Source organism: Micromys minutus (assembly GCF_963924665.1).
Source record: "Micromys minutus genome assembly, chromosome: 22".
Taxonomy (NCBI): Eukaryota; Metazoa; Chordata; class Mammalia; order Rodentia; family Muridae; genus Micromys; species Micromys minutus.
The window spans coordinates 13,486,408-13,501,470 of NC_137957.1; the positions used below are offsets into that span (position 1 = coordinate 13,486,408).

The 15,063-nt window shown below is 43.8% G+C and overlaps 1 protein-coding gene across 1 annotated transcript in view; it reads right to left on the minus strand.

Moving 5' to 3' along the window:
* The window catches only part of WIF1 (WNT inhibitory factor 1), a gene marked incomplete at its 5' end in the record, with an annotated part of 63,428 nt that extends 53,676 nt beyond the window's left edge, over nt 1-9,752 (minus strand). The window contains 2 exons of the mRNA XM_080934972.1: nt 9,024-9,163; nt 9,605-9,752. Of these exons, the coding sequence (XP_080791098.1) occupies nt 9,024-9,163; nt 9,605-9,752 (288 nt within the window). The remainder of the gene's footprint in view (nt 1-9,023; nt 9,164-9,604) is intronic.
* Nucleotides 9,753-15,063: the final 5,311 nt, after the last annotated feature.

Below are 15,063 nucleotides of genomic sequence, written 5' to 3' on the forward strand. Positions count from 1 at the left end.
TTCCTGGCCTGGACTGCACCTGCGCCCATGTTGATGACTGAGGGTTGTGCAGAGCTGGTCCCACCCCTCTCTTGAGCAGCAGGAGAGAGCTGGTTCTAGGGTTGTGAGAGCAGGAGAGCTGGCCCCACCCCTCAGGAGAGCTGGCCCCACCCTTCAAGAGAGCTGGCCCCACCCCTCAGGAGAGCTGGCCCCACCCCTCAGGAGAGCTGGCCCCTGCCGCTGACCAGGAAACAGTAAGCTAGCCTGGGTTTCAGGGTTTGCAGGTGAGCCAGTCTTGAGGGTGTGCATGTGGGAGAGCTGGTGGACTTGTTAGCTCAGATACCACCCAAGCTCAGATCCGGGGCTTTGAGTTAACCCTGCTCCAACATCCACCCCATCTATTTACTGCTGGGGCATGTGAAATGGCGGGTCCTACAGATCCAAAGCTTCAGGGTCTCCATGACACAGAGCAACAACAGGATGCCTGAGAGGAGCCCCTGTGAGGATCCAGTCTTGATGGTGTGGCAGAAGCCAGAGGCTTGAACCAGACCAATGACACTTTGCAATGAACATGTGCAAGTAAAGAAGTGTAAACAGAAGGGTGTACTGTGGGACACACTGTGACACGCCACAGATTCTTTTTCATTGTGGGTGGCTGCAAGGGTGGAGGGTGAGCATGAAGGGAGGGAGAGATGGGTGAGATTGGGGTACATGATGTGAAATTCACGACAAGGTTTGTCATGGTCATGGTGTCCTTTCATAGAAGTAGAACATTGACTCAGACATCCATAAAATCCCAAAGGAAGCTCAGAAAACTGACCATCCATGTCTGTCTGAGGAAAATGGGGACAAGGGGTGGTAGTTCTTGTGCTTTAAGCAATAATAAAATTTAGAAGAAAAATAAATATTGGAAGAATCAAGCATATGCTAACTAAACCCACAGTGTCCAACTTCCTGTTCTTCAGATGGGAAGGCCGTCAGCCAAACTTGATTACAATTCTGTGTTTATTTTTGTTTGTAGGGACTGAAAAGGCAAGCTAACTCATTTGTGTTCTTCAAATTAACATACTGGTTTCCCTTTGGGGTGTGTTCAAAGTTGAGACTGAATTAGGAAATTAAATTCATTTCTTAAGTTCTATTCCCTTAAAAAGTTATTTTTAAAGATGTGTATTTATATCTATTTTATGTATATGAGTGTTTCCTATATGTATGTATGTATGTATGTATGTATGTATGTATGTATGTATGTATGTATATGTGTATTTCATGTTATGGAGGCCAGAAGAGGGTGTGGAATCCCTTGAAACTGGAGTTGAAGACATTTCTGAGCCACCATGTGGGTGCTTGGAAACCAAATCTGGGACCTCTGGAAAAGCAGCAACTGCCCTTAACCACTGAGCCACCTCTCTGGGCTTGTAGAGGGCATTTTTATAGTTTCATGTCCAAACCACCGAAATCAGTGGGTACAAGAAGAAAACAGAAAAGAGAGAAATGATCTCAAATCCTTCCAGAGGCCTCTACAAAAGGCAAAGCTGGATTTGAGTGGTGAAGACACCAACCATTCAACACATGAACAAAGAACACTCAAAGCATCCCAGCATGAATGTGCACAGTAATGAGACATTCTCTCAAAGGACGGGCAAGCTGATGAGGAACACAGCACACCAGTGCCTTCTACTTTCTATTCCTTTGTGCCCAGATCCCTCTCTGTCTTTTGACCTTTTAACTCCTTCATTAGATATCCATTACCCTCCGATGAGAGTTAAAGCGCCACACAATCACTAGGAGCACACCTTCTGTAAATGGTTGGTTCTGTGTCAACTTGACACAAGCTGGAGTTACCACAGAGAAAGGAGCCTCCGTTGAGGAAATGCCTCCATGAGATCCAGCTGTAAGGCATTTTCTTAACTAGTGATCAAGGGTGGAGGGCCCAGCCCATTGTGGGTGGAGCCATCCCTGGCCCAGCCCATTGTGGGTGGAGCCATCCCTGAGCTGGTAGACCTGGGTTCTATAAGAAAGCAGGCTGGGCAAGCCAGGGGAAGCAAGCCAGTAAGTAACATCCCTCCATGGCCTCTGCATCAGCTCCTGCTTCCTGACCTGCTTGAGTTCCAGTCCTGACTTCCTGTGGTGATGAACAGCAATGTGGAAGTGTAAGCTGAACAAACCCTTTCCTCCCCAACTTGCTTCTTGGTCGTGATGAAGGAATAGAAACCCTGACTAAGACACCTTCTTCTTCAGGACCACCAAGCATTGCGGCATCCTAACTCAGGATTTTTCTTAATGAGTGACCCGACTGATCCTTCGGGGAATTAATTCACACAGCACCTGCTTAGAGAGCTTCCTCAATAGAAGGAGAAGGCATGCATCTCCTCCCAGTCAAGCCTGTGGTTTCTAACCTCATCTGAACTGTTTGACCGACTGATGGATATTCGCCTCCTCGACTCCAAGGTCCTTCCTGGTTTTGTGCCCTGTATCTGCGGTCTGCTGGTGCTTGAGTCAGAAGGAAAGGCTACACGTGAGGACAATGCCCATTCTTTCAGCTCCCTGGGCGTGTAACCGTGTTACTCGCACGTCACTTGAGTGAGTTGGCTAAACTACTACAGTCTTCGAGGCCCTAGTTCTGAGGCATCCTCAGAGCACAAAATGAGAGCCGCTGTCATAAACTCAGCTTCCCCACAGACGTTTCCTCAAAACATCCTCTTAGTTACCAGGTTAAATGAGCTTAACCTAAAACAAAAGACCCACATGCTTCATCATGGGAATTTAAAAATACCTTTTATTTGTGCCGGCAAATCAAAGCGGGACTAAGCAGAAAGGGTATCAGTGAAGCGTTTCTTTACGTGCTTTTACACCACTGTGTAAGACAGACAGAACAGAGTTCACATTTAAGCCCCTCCCCCTTTTTTCTGGCTCAAGTTTGAGGAACCAACTGCTGTTTTCTATCAGCTGTGCGACAGATGGCTGGCATATGCCCGGTTTGCTAAATGAAACGGGCTCTCCGCACTTACTCTTTGATCCCCAGTGGTATGCCCACAGCACAGCGTAAAAGACCGGGGCAGAGCAAAATCCTAACACTGGTTTAAAGCCGTCCCTTTGAGAATGTGGACCTCCTTTAAAAGATCATGCCCATGGTATGTAAACATATCCACATTTCCCTTTTGAAATCATGCAACAGGGGAGGGGGGGTCAGAAAACAAGGTATTTCCTTCATTTGGTGATGTAAAGACACATTGCATTTGTTTGCAAGTCCCAGGAGTATCAAAGTTTGGAACCTGGCTACTAAAACAATCCTAACTCCACTAGGAGAAAATGCAGAGAGATCTAGGGATTGAAATATTAGTATTATCATAAATGTAGGGTTATGGGGTTATTAGTATTATCATAAATGTGGTCTTAAGAGTGTTCTTGTGGTGGCAAGGCTGGGGCAAGGACCTTTGAAGATAGGAAGGATGTTCTTGAATTAAAATTCACACACACACACACACACACACAGTTGCTATTCTCTGATTTTGTCACAGAGGAAGCCATGTTACTACATGTCTCCGGAATGCAGCTACTCTAATGGGGAAGTTGAGACTGCCAACTGCAGACAAATTTAATGGAGCCGGTGTTGTACCATGTCAACACTGCCTTGGGAGCAGAGGCCCTTTGTCATGGCAACAGCACATGACTGATGAATCCAGTGGGTTACAGAAACACAGCAGGCCAACCATTCCTATTCTTAACAAGATTAACCAACACCGGAGTTGGTTGTTGGAGAAAAGGCCTGGGTTGTTCCCAGGTTAATGTAGCTTCATTTTCCCAATATTTTAAGATGTCTACCATCCTGGGGATGTGTATGTTTTAGAGGACTCGAGTGTATCCGGCTGAACTACATGAACACGTTCCTTTGTGGTTTGTGATGTATTGGTTACATGTGCATGGTGTGAGCACATGAGTGTGTGGGTGTGCTCCTTCTTCGTGGCACTTTCCCCTCTTACCACTGAATTAAGGTGAGACTGACTGGGACTCATTTACAAAACAAGCCCAGACGCAGCTCTCCTGCTTCTGTGTACTTTTGTCGCCATTATTGTTTTTAATCAGATTACAATCATTCGCAACCGGTTTCAGCTGATAGGGAGCCAGTGAGGTTCATCAACTTGGTAATAATTAAGTTTCCATGCTAAAGATGCTTCCTTTGAGACACTGCGATCTCGGCCTGTGTGCTAAATATTTTGTTGCTTTGGGTAATGTGGGGAACTGTCCCCAAAACTGTTTGCATCAGGTGCTTGGCTACTGAGTGATTTATCCGGTCTAGTGTTTTCTATTCTTGATGGACATGCGAACCCACAAAGGAGTGGGCAGAGGAGGGCAGTCAATGTGACCAGCATTTGCTGCAGAAGCTGTAATCTCTAGAATGCATGACAAAGCCAGGTGCGCTTGTGTGCGCTGGATGAAGACAGGATTTCTGGGGCGTGTGGCTATTAGCCTAGTTCCAGGGTCTCTGAAAGATCATGTCTCAAGGGAATAAGGAAGGCACTGAGGACACCCCTTGTCCTCTGGTTCTCGACTGCATGCTCCTGTGTGCACACACCATGCATACACCATACATGCATAATGAATAAATCAAAAACCACAAAGAAACAGGTTTATGCAGTTCAGCCTGATAAACGCAAGACCTCTAATATAGATATATACATACATTCCCTGAACAGTAGACATCTTAAAATATTGGAAAAATGAAGCTACACCAGTGGCTTCTAGTGGCTGTAAGAGCTACACAAAACCACACTACCAAAAGTTGTCTCTCAGCTCTAGACATGCCAGTGCTGATGGCCAGAGCTTTCTCCGTAATTTGGGTGGTGAATAAACCTCACAAGTCCTGGAGTCCTAGTGTCCCAGTGCCCTCGTGAGTCTGCAGGCAATAGGCTATGTCATCACTGAGAGACCAAGTCTGTGTCAGCCTTATCTATGAAGATCTCATCTATCCTCATAGGAGTCACGTCCACAGAACATTTTGGCCTTACACCAAATTTATTCATGTGGAACTCAGCATCAATGTCCTAAAGTTAGAGTTCAGATTTGTCTAATGAAAGTTCCCATTAAAATTTTTACTTGAAAGCCTTGTGGGGTTTAGGAAGTGTTATTTTCCAAATAAAATGTTTAATTAGCGCCTAATGTAGAAAGCCAAAAAAGTGGTTGTTTATGGTCTCTGCCTGCCGCAGATTTAGAGACGACGAACGAGGCACAGACTCATTGCAGGGTAACAACTGTTGAACAGTTGGACCCAGCAGTAAAGGGTCTTTCCCCTTCGTGACTGCAAAGCCTTTAAGCCTAAGCCATTCTCAGTGGAAACTCTTCTCAGCTGAAAAATGTTAGAAAAGGCAGGCCGCAAAACAAGGATTTAGTATGGAAGAGACAATGGGGCAAACATCCCCACCTACAAAAAAGAAGAAGAAGAAGAAGAAGAAGGAGGAGGAGGAGGAGGAGGAGGAGGAGGAGGAGGAGGAGGAGAAGGAGGAGGGAAGGAAGGAAGGAAGAAAGGAAGGAAGGAAGGAAGAAAGAAAGGAAGAAAGAAAGGAAGGAAGAAAGAAAGGAAGAAAGAAAGGAAGGAAGAAAGAAAGGAAGAAAGAAAGGAAGAAAGAATAAAAAAAAGAAAGAAAAGACATTCAGGTAGAAGGATTTCAGGCAGAAACAATGTCAAAAGCACATCTTTTGAGGACCTCAGAAGCTAGTAAGACCACATAAACATTAGTGAGATCCCTGTGCTCCGTAGATGAGTACCCGTGACAACTACCTTTTCTGCCATTTTCTTGAGTGATGTGTTGTGTGGAAATGACATGGGACAGTAGATATTGATGCTCTGTAGTGTAGAGATGACATGGGATATTGATACTGATAAAGTATTTATAACATAGAACATCATACAATTTTAAACTCATCCAATATGAGCTTAAACTCGTTGAACATAAACCTGCCCATTAATACTCGTCTAATATGAAATTGGTTTCTAGATGACAGAGCAACACATGCCCACTGCAGGGGAAACTGAAATATAGCAGCCACTCTCTGACCCTGCTTATGCTTTCAAAGATGGGAAGCTGACCAAATGGATTTTCCTCTGACAGTCAACCTACGTATAATAGAATCAAACAATATGTGCTATACCACAGACTAATTTGTTACTAAAATAAAAATTTCCCATGGTGTCAAATGATGCCTAAAATATCTATTGCTTTATCACATGCTGCTGTGGTACCTAGACGTCTAAGCAACTTTTCAGCTGTGTATTCGCGTATTCAGTTTTCTTAAGATTTGTTTCTGGGAACAAACTGTCCCACTGAAAAGTTGCCTTTGAGCCTTTCCTCACCAGAGTCAGCCTGTCCGGCTTGGCATCCCATGTACTCCATCGACGTGAGAGTCAGTACAATTTCCCACATACCCGAAACACCTGCACAACATCTGACCAATTCCCCATGGGAAAATGAACCCCCTTGTAGTTGCTCCTTGAACTTCTCTGAGGTTGATAGAGGGTTATGCTTTAAATGGCTCTCAACACTTTTGGTGATTAGATTCTAAACCTCCTAGAAATATATGATTCCTTATTGCTTTTACTAGTTCTAGTATCATCATTAAAAACAAAAAGCACAAAACTTTGTCCACATGTTCCTAAAAAAGAGGTACAGCTTAAAATTTAATTAATCAGATGTTTTGTCTCTCTGCAGTGTTGAAATGCCTAAGTGTTTGATATCATTTGGATTAAATAACTAGATAATGGGATGAACTTCTCATTTTCCATGTTGTGATGTGGTTTGGCTTGAGCTATGGATGCCTTTCAAAATACTTAATTGATATTGAAGTCAATATTTTTCCCATCTTCAAATTCCCCTGGCTCGTCAAAATGTTTGCTGCTGGAGTCACATTATTTTAGGGAGTAAAATTAATTATATTTAAATAAGATTTAGAACACATTCCTTTTGGCATTGTGAGGTTCTGCCCATGCTCCGCTCAGATTCCATGTAATAACCTGGAGTTACCTATCCATAGAGAACAAAGAAACTTACTTAAGGAGTAACATTGTTACCTTTCCATAGAGAACAAAGTAACTTGCTTAAGGGGTAACATTGTAACCTCTCCATAGAGAACAAAGTAACTTACTTAAGGGGTAGCACTGTTACCTCTCCATAGAGAACAAAGTAATTTACTTAAGGGGTAACATTGTTACTTCTCCATAGAGAAAAAAGTAATTTACTTAAGGGGTAACATTGTTACTTCTCCATAGTGAACAAAGTAACTTACTGGAGGGCTAACTATTGTTCTTCCCAAAGAGATGAGGAGATGAGCCATACATTTAATCAACACCTAAGTAGAAAGAAACAAAATACTAGAGATACTAGAGATTATATCCTTAGATGGTTCTACCATTTCCCCCAATCCCTCCAAAAACAGTCCTGAGACTGCTAACTATGTGAATCTCTTTTGCTAATATGCATGTTACTAAGCAATAAACAAGACAGGACAGAATTGAAGTCTTTGCTTTTAATTCTTCGGAAGCCCCCTCCCTCCCTCCCTCCCTCTCTCTCTCTCTCTCTCTCTCTCTCTCTCTCTCTCTGTGTGTGTGTGCGCGCGCGCTCGCACGCGTGCGAGTGTGTTAGGGAGCTTGGATTTTTCTACCTTTCTTCATTTGTGAACCTCTTTTTCATCTGGTGGGGTGGGGGTTAAACTACTTTCTAACATTTTTATGAAAAAGCATCTTTAAAATATAGACTGTTGAGCACAATAACAAGTGGTCAACCACCAGTAAGCGGATTTGGGTGAAAGAAAAGGAAACCATGAAAGGCCAGTTAATCATTAGTGATTTCCCAATATACCAAACAAAACTGCACATAAACTATCTGTGAAGACAGGATTCAGGCAGGGAAAAGAACAACAAAGGCTTCAACCAAGCCAACAGGACCACCAAGCATCTGACCTGGATCTACCAAACATCATTAAACAAACAAGCAAACAAATAAATAAAAAACAAAAACAAAGAAACAATAGACACATAGCAGAAGGAACACCGACAGTCTGGATGTGATCTATTTTTAAAAGACTTTTTTAAAAATAGAACAAACTTGAGGGTAAAAAGGCAGCTGAAATGGTCGTGACTGTGCTGTAAGAGGCAATTACAGGGAACCAAAGTGGTTTCCTGATTTAGCATGGCTGCTTTTTATAAAGTGTTTTCTTGATTGCATTCTTCTTGAAAAATGGCTATTTAAGTAATTTTAGAATTTAAAAAAAAATCCTGAAAATGTGCAGTTAATTATAATTACAATAGTCTTCATAGTAGACACATTTCTACCAACTAATGAGCAGGATTTATTGTGCACATTTGTCCTCTAGACAATTTTAAAGTCACACAAACATCCTACCCCTTCCCAAGTAAGAGGACATTAATATTGCCATGGTAACATACAAGACAGTTACATGTTAAGTACTATGAGGAATGCTTTAGTAACATGACTGAGTTTTTCTTTTATTTACATAAGAAAGCATTTTGAGTGGTCATTTCAGAAAATCAGTAGTCTTTATTTTTCATAATTTTATAATCCTTTTTTGAGTCTTTGAGCTTTTACAAGAAATGTGTAGTATTCGAAACACTCGACGTAGCAGCGTTTCAAAATGCGTGTCAAGAATACCTATAAACTTATTTTGTTGTTAAGTATAAATCATGTCACAAATGATTATCACTTAGTATAGAACAACTTCTAAATACTTTTGTTAAGTTTTTAATACCAATGATTACAGAAACACTATGATGTGGCTATTTGGAGTCTTTATACTCAAAGCCTCATGATACCAAATCTTATGAAAATGGTGATTGTAAGCACATTGACCCTTATAGTCCATTTCTTTGGCGACTTTAAATACATTGGAACCGATCCCTTATTTATTGGCAACCAGGCAAGAACGTGTATAAAATTGTAAGTGGTTCTACCTCACACCATTACTGTTGCTACGTGCCACCAAAGAGTAGAAATACCGGAGTGATTTTTCTCTACCTCTGTGTTACCAGAACTTACCTGCCCTTCAGCTTGCCAGGTAAAATTCATGGAGTGGATATTGACAGGAATGGCTGGCATTCTTTGTTGGGCTTTCCTGAAATCGTGTGTAAAGGGGGCCATTTTCCCCTCCGAGACAATCAGAATATCTTCTTCAAATCCTGTTGTGTAAACAATAAACAACCCTATCAAACTAGTAGCGTTTCTAAGAAACAGACGTTCCATACAGAAAGCAAAACCCCGGAGAGCCAGTGTAGGTCACTGTTTTTCATAAAGCACCTGCCTTTGATAGCAACAACAGCACCAGAGTTATTTTCCCTCTGTGGTAAGAACCGTGTTTACTAACACAAGGTTAGTAGTAAGCCTGTGCTAACGTTGAGTTCCTGTTACAACAGGACTAGCAACAGCAGAACTAGAATATTGGGTCGGCTTTTTATTTTTATTTTTTTAAATAAAGAATCTCATAAGCCTCTAAATCGAGAATCCTGATTTTAAAAGAAGGAAGCAATCACCCTTGAACTTTAAAACACACTCCGTGCACGTGTCTCTGCTCTAAGGGAGAAACTGAGCGCTACTGGGAAGGTGCAGACACCGAACCTTACCTATGAGCACTCTGGCCTGATGGGCGTCGATCCACAGGTACAAGCTCTCCTCTGGCGGCTGTCCTGCATCCGCTCGCAGCAGAAGCAGGCAAGGTAGGATGCTCCAGAGCTGGAGCGCGAAAGCTGGGAAGGCTCTTTTCCGGACCATGCTGCTCGGGACCTTCTCGCTGGTGGTGCAACTCCTGCCGCAGCGACCCAACCTGCGCTGTTTGTGAAGTTCTCGCCTTGGCTGCAGCTGGAGGGGCTGGAGCTGTTCTCACTTAAACGACTGGGCGTGCAAGTCTCCAGTCTGCGGTGCGAGTGAGCCTGGGAGAGCTGGAGAGGAGGGAGCAAGGAGGGAGTGGATGCGCGGCCGCGCAGAAGGAGGGGGCCTGGAGGGAGAGGGGACCGCAGAGACGCGATGCTGGCAAAGCTGGCGATGCCAGCACGTCCCGCAGCGCCAGCAGCTAGAGGATCACACTCGGGAGGGAGGAACCGCGGGAACTGCTGGCACCGCCGAGCACTGAGAGCGGTCAGTGATGCGCAGGCGGCCGCCACTAGGGAGCGCTGTGGAGCCGCGTGGGCGGGGCCGCGGTACCCCGGAGACCGTGCTCGCTCTCGCTCGCCTGAGCCAGGTGAAGATGGGGACACAACCGAGAAACATGCCTAAAGGGACTTCTGGGTCGTCACCCGAGCTTCCTGCCGCCCAAAGAGACGCGTGTGGATGGCGGGGGTGCTGTAAACGAAAAACAAAACACAAACAAAAACTGGGCTCCCTTGGTGATCAACGATGGTGATAAATTCCGTTTCACCCCGGAGCTAATTGAACGCTTATAGTTCCACCCTTTTCCTTCGAACCAAACTTCAGACTGCATCTCTGTATATCTGTCTGCAAACTTTGGCTTCTCTAGCTGACAGCATTCTCGTGGGAAGCTGAAATACTGAGACTCCACAGGTTAGTGGGACTATTGCAGGCGCTTGTCCGTTCAGGACAGTCATTTATTTCCCCGCACTGAACAGATACCCGACAGGTGGCGTGGTTTGTCTTCTTGATAACCCAGTAGCAGCCGGAATAGTTTCCTAGGTCCTGATGATTGCTGTAACCCCTACACCCCAACGCTCCACGACGGTAGGACTCCCCTTAAAATTGGATTTGAAAAAAAAAAAATAGAGGTGCATGCCCAGTCTCTGATATTTTAGGAGCTTGGGGACAAGATTGAGAGTCTGGTAGCTGGAGGTAGCTGGTGGCATTACCTACTACTGCAAGGGAGGTTTTTTTGCCTCTTGCCTGCCATGTGCAGAGAAAGCAGAAACAAATGGTTTTTCAAAAACACGGAAAGTTTTCAGACTCCGGAAAAGCTTTGTTTTATTTATTTATTTGTTTGTTTGTTTGTTTGTTTGTTTTGCACCCAGTGGCTTTCCAACAAATGCCACCAAGGATCTAGATTCTGGAGACTCTGGAGCAGGGAAGGGAGGGGATGAGGAGGAGGTAGAAGGAGGAGGAGGAAGAGGAGGAGGAGGAAGAGGAGGAGGAGAAAGAGGAGGAACATCTATTACAACTGTGAAATCTGTCCAGATATCCAACAGATAGAAAGGGGTATTGTGTGTGGGAGGCACACGAGAAGAAAGTCCATTATGAGTGTGAACTCCATGTAGCTTCATTTTTTAAGTTTTTTCAGTCTTTGAGGCAGCTACTGTTACTGTTCGCATTTTACTGGTGGGGAACTAGCACTTTAAAAGTCTGGTAAATTGACTGCAGATATTCAGCTGGCGAATTCGACAACAGTCGGAATCCAAATCAAGGTTGCTCTAACTTCAAAGCTTCTTCTCGTAAGAATTCCTCATTGTTGCGAGCAAATCACAACTAAGACGGTTTGCCTCAAATGCTTTCCAGCCACGCTTTCTTTAAAACAAAAACATTTAACCTGGTTGTGGTAGCACTCTGCGATCTGAGGGCTAAAGATGTAGAGGCAGAGGTATCAGGAGCTCATCGACCATCGACACACAGAGTTTGAAGCCAGCCTGGGGTACCTGGGACTCTGTCTTTAAGAAAAAAACAAAAACAAAAACAAAAACAAAAAACTTTCCCAACATTTAATTTATTATTGCAGATGATATTCGTTTGTATAATGTTTTATGATATCAGGCCAACTTATAACCCTTTATAAAGCCAGTGCCATTCAGTTACAGGTAATAATTTCGCTACGCAATCGCCTTTGGGGGGCGGGGACTTGGAATGTGGTTTTTGTTTTCTTCTAATATTGCTCAGACCTCTATGGCTCTTGGTGTAAGGACGCCCTCTACAGGTTGTTATTTGTCAAATGCCAGCTGAGAACTGAAAGGGGAACAAATTCTGTCCTAATACAGCTTCAGAATGAGGATTTTCCATAGCAGTGGTCTTTGAGGTCGAAACAGCAATCTATCCTGACATGAGGACACTTTCCCACTTCTAGACACCTGTCTTATTTGATGTGGTGGTAAATGCCTGTTATCCCAGGACTCAGGGGCTAAGGCAGGAGGGTTTCAATGAAAATGAGGCCAGCCTAGGCTATTAGTGAATTCAAGTCCAGATTAGACTACAGAAAAGTAGCCTGTTCTATAGCAGTGGTGGCGGTGGAGCGGCTGTCACCGCCACCATCACCACCACCACCACCAACAACAACAACAACGTTTTTTTCTATTCACTTTTCTCCATCAGGAGATTATTATATTGTATTTTTAGAGGTACATAAAATGCTATTGAAAAATTATTGGTACTAGAGAGATATCTAAGCAGGTTAGAGTCTTTACCCTTACAGATCCAGCATGAGGACCTGAGTTCATATCTCTGACAGACGAATAAAAAGCTGTCCGAGGTACTGCGCTCATGTAACCCTAGTGCTGAGGCACTGAGACAGGGAGAAGCCTGGGACTTACTGGCTGCCAGCCTAGCTCTGGGTTAGTGAGAATTCCTGCCTCAGGAAATAAGGTGAAAAGGGGTGCAGTAAGACAGCTGATGGCCCCTCTGTCCTGTGTGCATGACATGCACATGTGTGTGCACACACACTCTCACACATTCACACATACAACACACACATACACTCACACACAACAAAACTCTCACACACTCACCCATGCTCATACTTATTCAACATAAACACACACATTCACTCATATGTACTCGCACACATTCACTTACACTCACATACACACACACACACAGTCACATACTAACATACACAGTCACACACACTCACACACATCTGAATTTAAGCCAGCCGTGGTGGCACATGATACCTTGTCATTTCAGCCCTCTGGCGCCTACGGAGGAGGGACAGGGCCAGAGCTGTTCATGGCTAGCTGGGTTACAAAGTAAAGTCCCGTCTCAAATCTGTGATTGAATAACTTTGGGGTTTTAAGGAGGAAGAAACCTACTTTGTGTACTCAGGATCAGATATTTTTAACAGTAATAGAGTATATCTTTATAGGAAATTCATCCAAGAACCGGAATTTTACTCCCCCCCCCCTTTAAATAAGTTTATTTGCTTAGAATGGGTGTGTTTTTAATTTATCTAATAAAATATGCTCATATCGCATGCTCAATATTGGCTATAGTATTCTAGAAGCCGTTGTGTTTGCTTTGAGAACTCCTCATTTACTATGTAACCCGGACTGCTTCCTTTCCGTGTGTCTCGGCCTCACCACTGTGATTCTCACCCATTTATATGTTCGTTATTAATTTATTCACTCGTTTCATAAGATTCACTAAACACTCGGCACTGACCTAGGACAGAAAACAGCAACAACAAACAAACAAACAAACAGGGCTCAACGTCCCTCAGAGCAGCAGACACACTAGAAACGACAAGCACCACACAACCCTGATATGAAGTTCAAAGAGGAAACCTGGCATCTGACATTCTGAGCATTTCTTCACAGCGCCGCAGCACCGCAGCACGCATTGGATTCTCGGGGTGGGGGAGGGTGCGGCTGCGCACTCTGTACAGCTACTTGGGATGGGCAGGCAACTTAAGGGAAAACGGAGGGCAACTTCCTCCTGGGCGAGCAGCCCCTCTGTAACCAGATGCCCGCCAGAGGTATCTTGGTGACTATGGGTGTTGGGCTGGAAACTGGGCACATCAATTATGCCTGAGTTGTGTTTGTAGCATATGACTGTGGAAAGGAGCCCTCACACAGAGAAATCGAAAAGAGCCAAGTGTCACTCATCATTTAGTTTTGTTTTTAGAAGATGAGACACAGTACAGTAATACGAAGACTTGTCTATCGATCGTAAATACATTGACATTTATTTCTGTAACCCATCTTGAAGGGTATATACCGTGATACTTCCAGTGGGTATCTATGAAGCCTGTGGAGTGGGAATGGAAAAAGATTTTCGCTCCATGCACACGGAGCATCTTCTTAATAAGATGTTCTTTTGGTTAAAAGTGGTTTTGAGAATAGAAAAAGGTTGCTTCTTTTGTGCTCCAGTCAGTCGGTCCTCGAGTCGGCGGCTGTCACCTTCCCGGGCACACACCTCCTCCTACACACTTGATCATCTGAGAGCTGAGTGTCGTCACCCGTGACAGCTCATTACTGAAGCACACACAGCAAGGCGGCCATCATCACTTGCTTTGCTGGGCCGATGCCGAGCAACCTGGCAGAGCCTGGCTTCCCGAAACCACGCCCGGGCGTCCTGCTTACCCAGGCTCTTCTCCTCCCTATGCTGGTTAACAAAGCCACCGCTCTATGGTGAGGGAGAAGAGGAACGCATGTCTGTGCCTGAAATCAGAGAAGTAGAAAAACAAACTCAAATACTCTTTACAGAAAACGTTCTGTCTTTTTTTATGATGATTTTTATTATTGGAAACAAATTTAAATCTAAGTATATTTTGATCAAAGTCTTCCCCTTCCCCAAGTCCTTTCAGATCCTCTCCCTGACCCTACCCAGGTTTAAGTTCTTTCCCACCAAAAACTGACAAAACCCCAATACAACAACACCCTCGATACCAAGAAAACAAAGTAAAACCACACTGCAAAAGAAAAAACAACAAAACCCCACTAAATTGTAACCAAATAAAAACAACTCCCCAGTCAAATGCACACAAATCAAACAAACAACAAAATATGGAGTTTGTTGTGTTGTCTAGTTAGTCCTGGAGCAGTTGTTATACCCAGAGTCACTCTATTGGAGAAAATGGACTTTTCCCTCTCCTTACAAGTTCTTAAAGTAGAAGGAAGCCTTCTTGGGGTTTGCCATTCATCATCAGCGTGAAACTTGTAAAGTAAAATAAAATAAAATAAATGCTATACTTCACATTACAGAGCCCCCTATATTTATTAAAAAGGAAATGGAGAAAAAAAAAATCAAGCTGGCTTTCTTTTATAGACAACAGAAACACCCTTTACATTTGTCAAAAATAAAATACTGTAATGACAAGAATGTCCCCTGTGTTTTTAGAAGGTATCTGTGACAGTTCAGGGATTTGACTCAGCTGTTA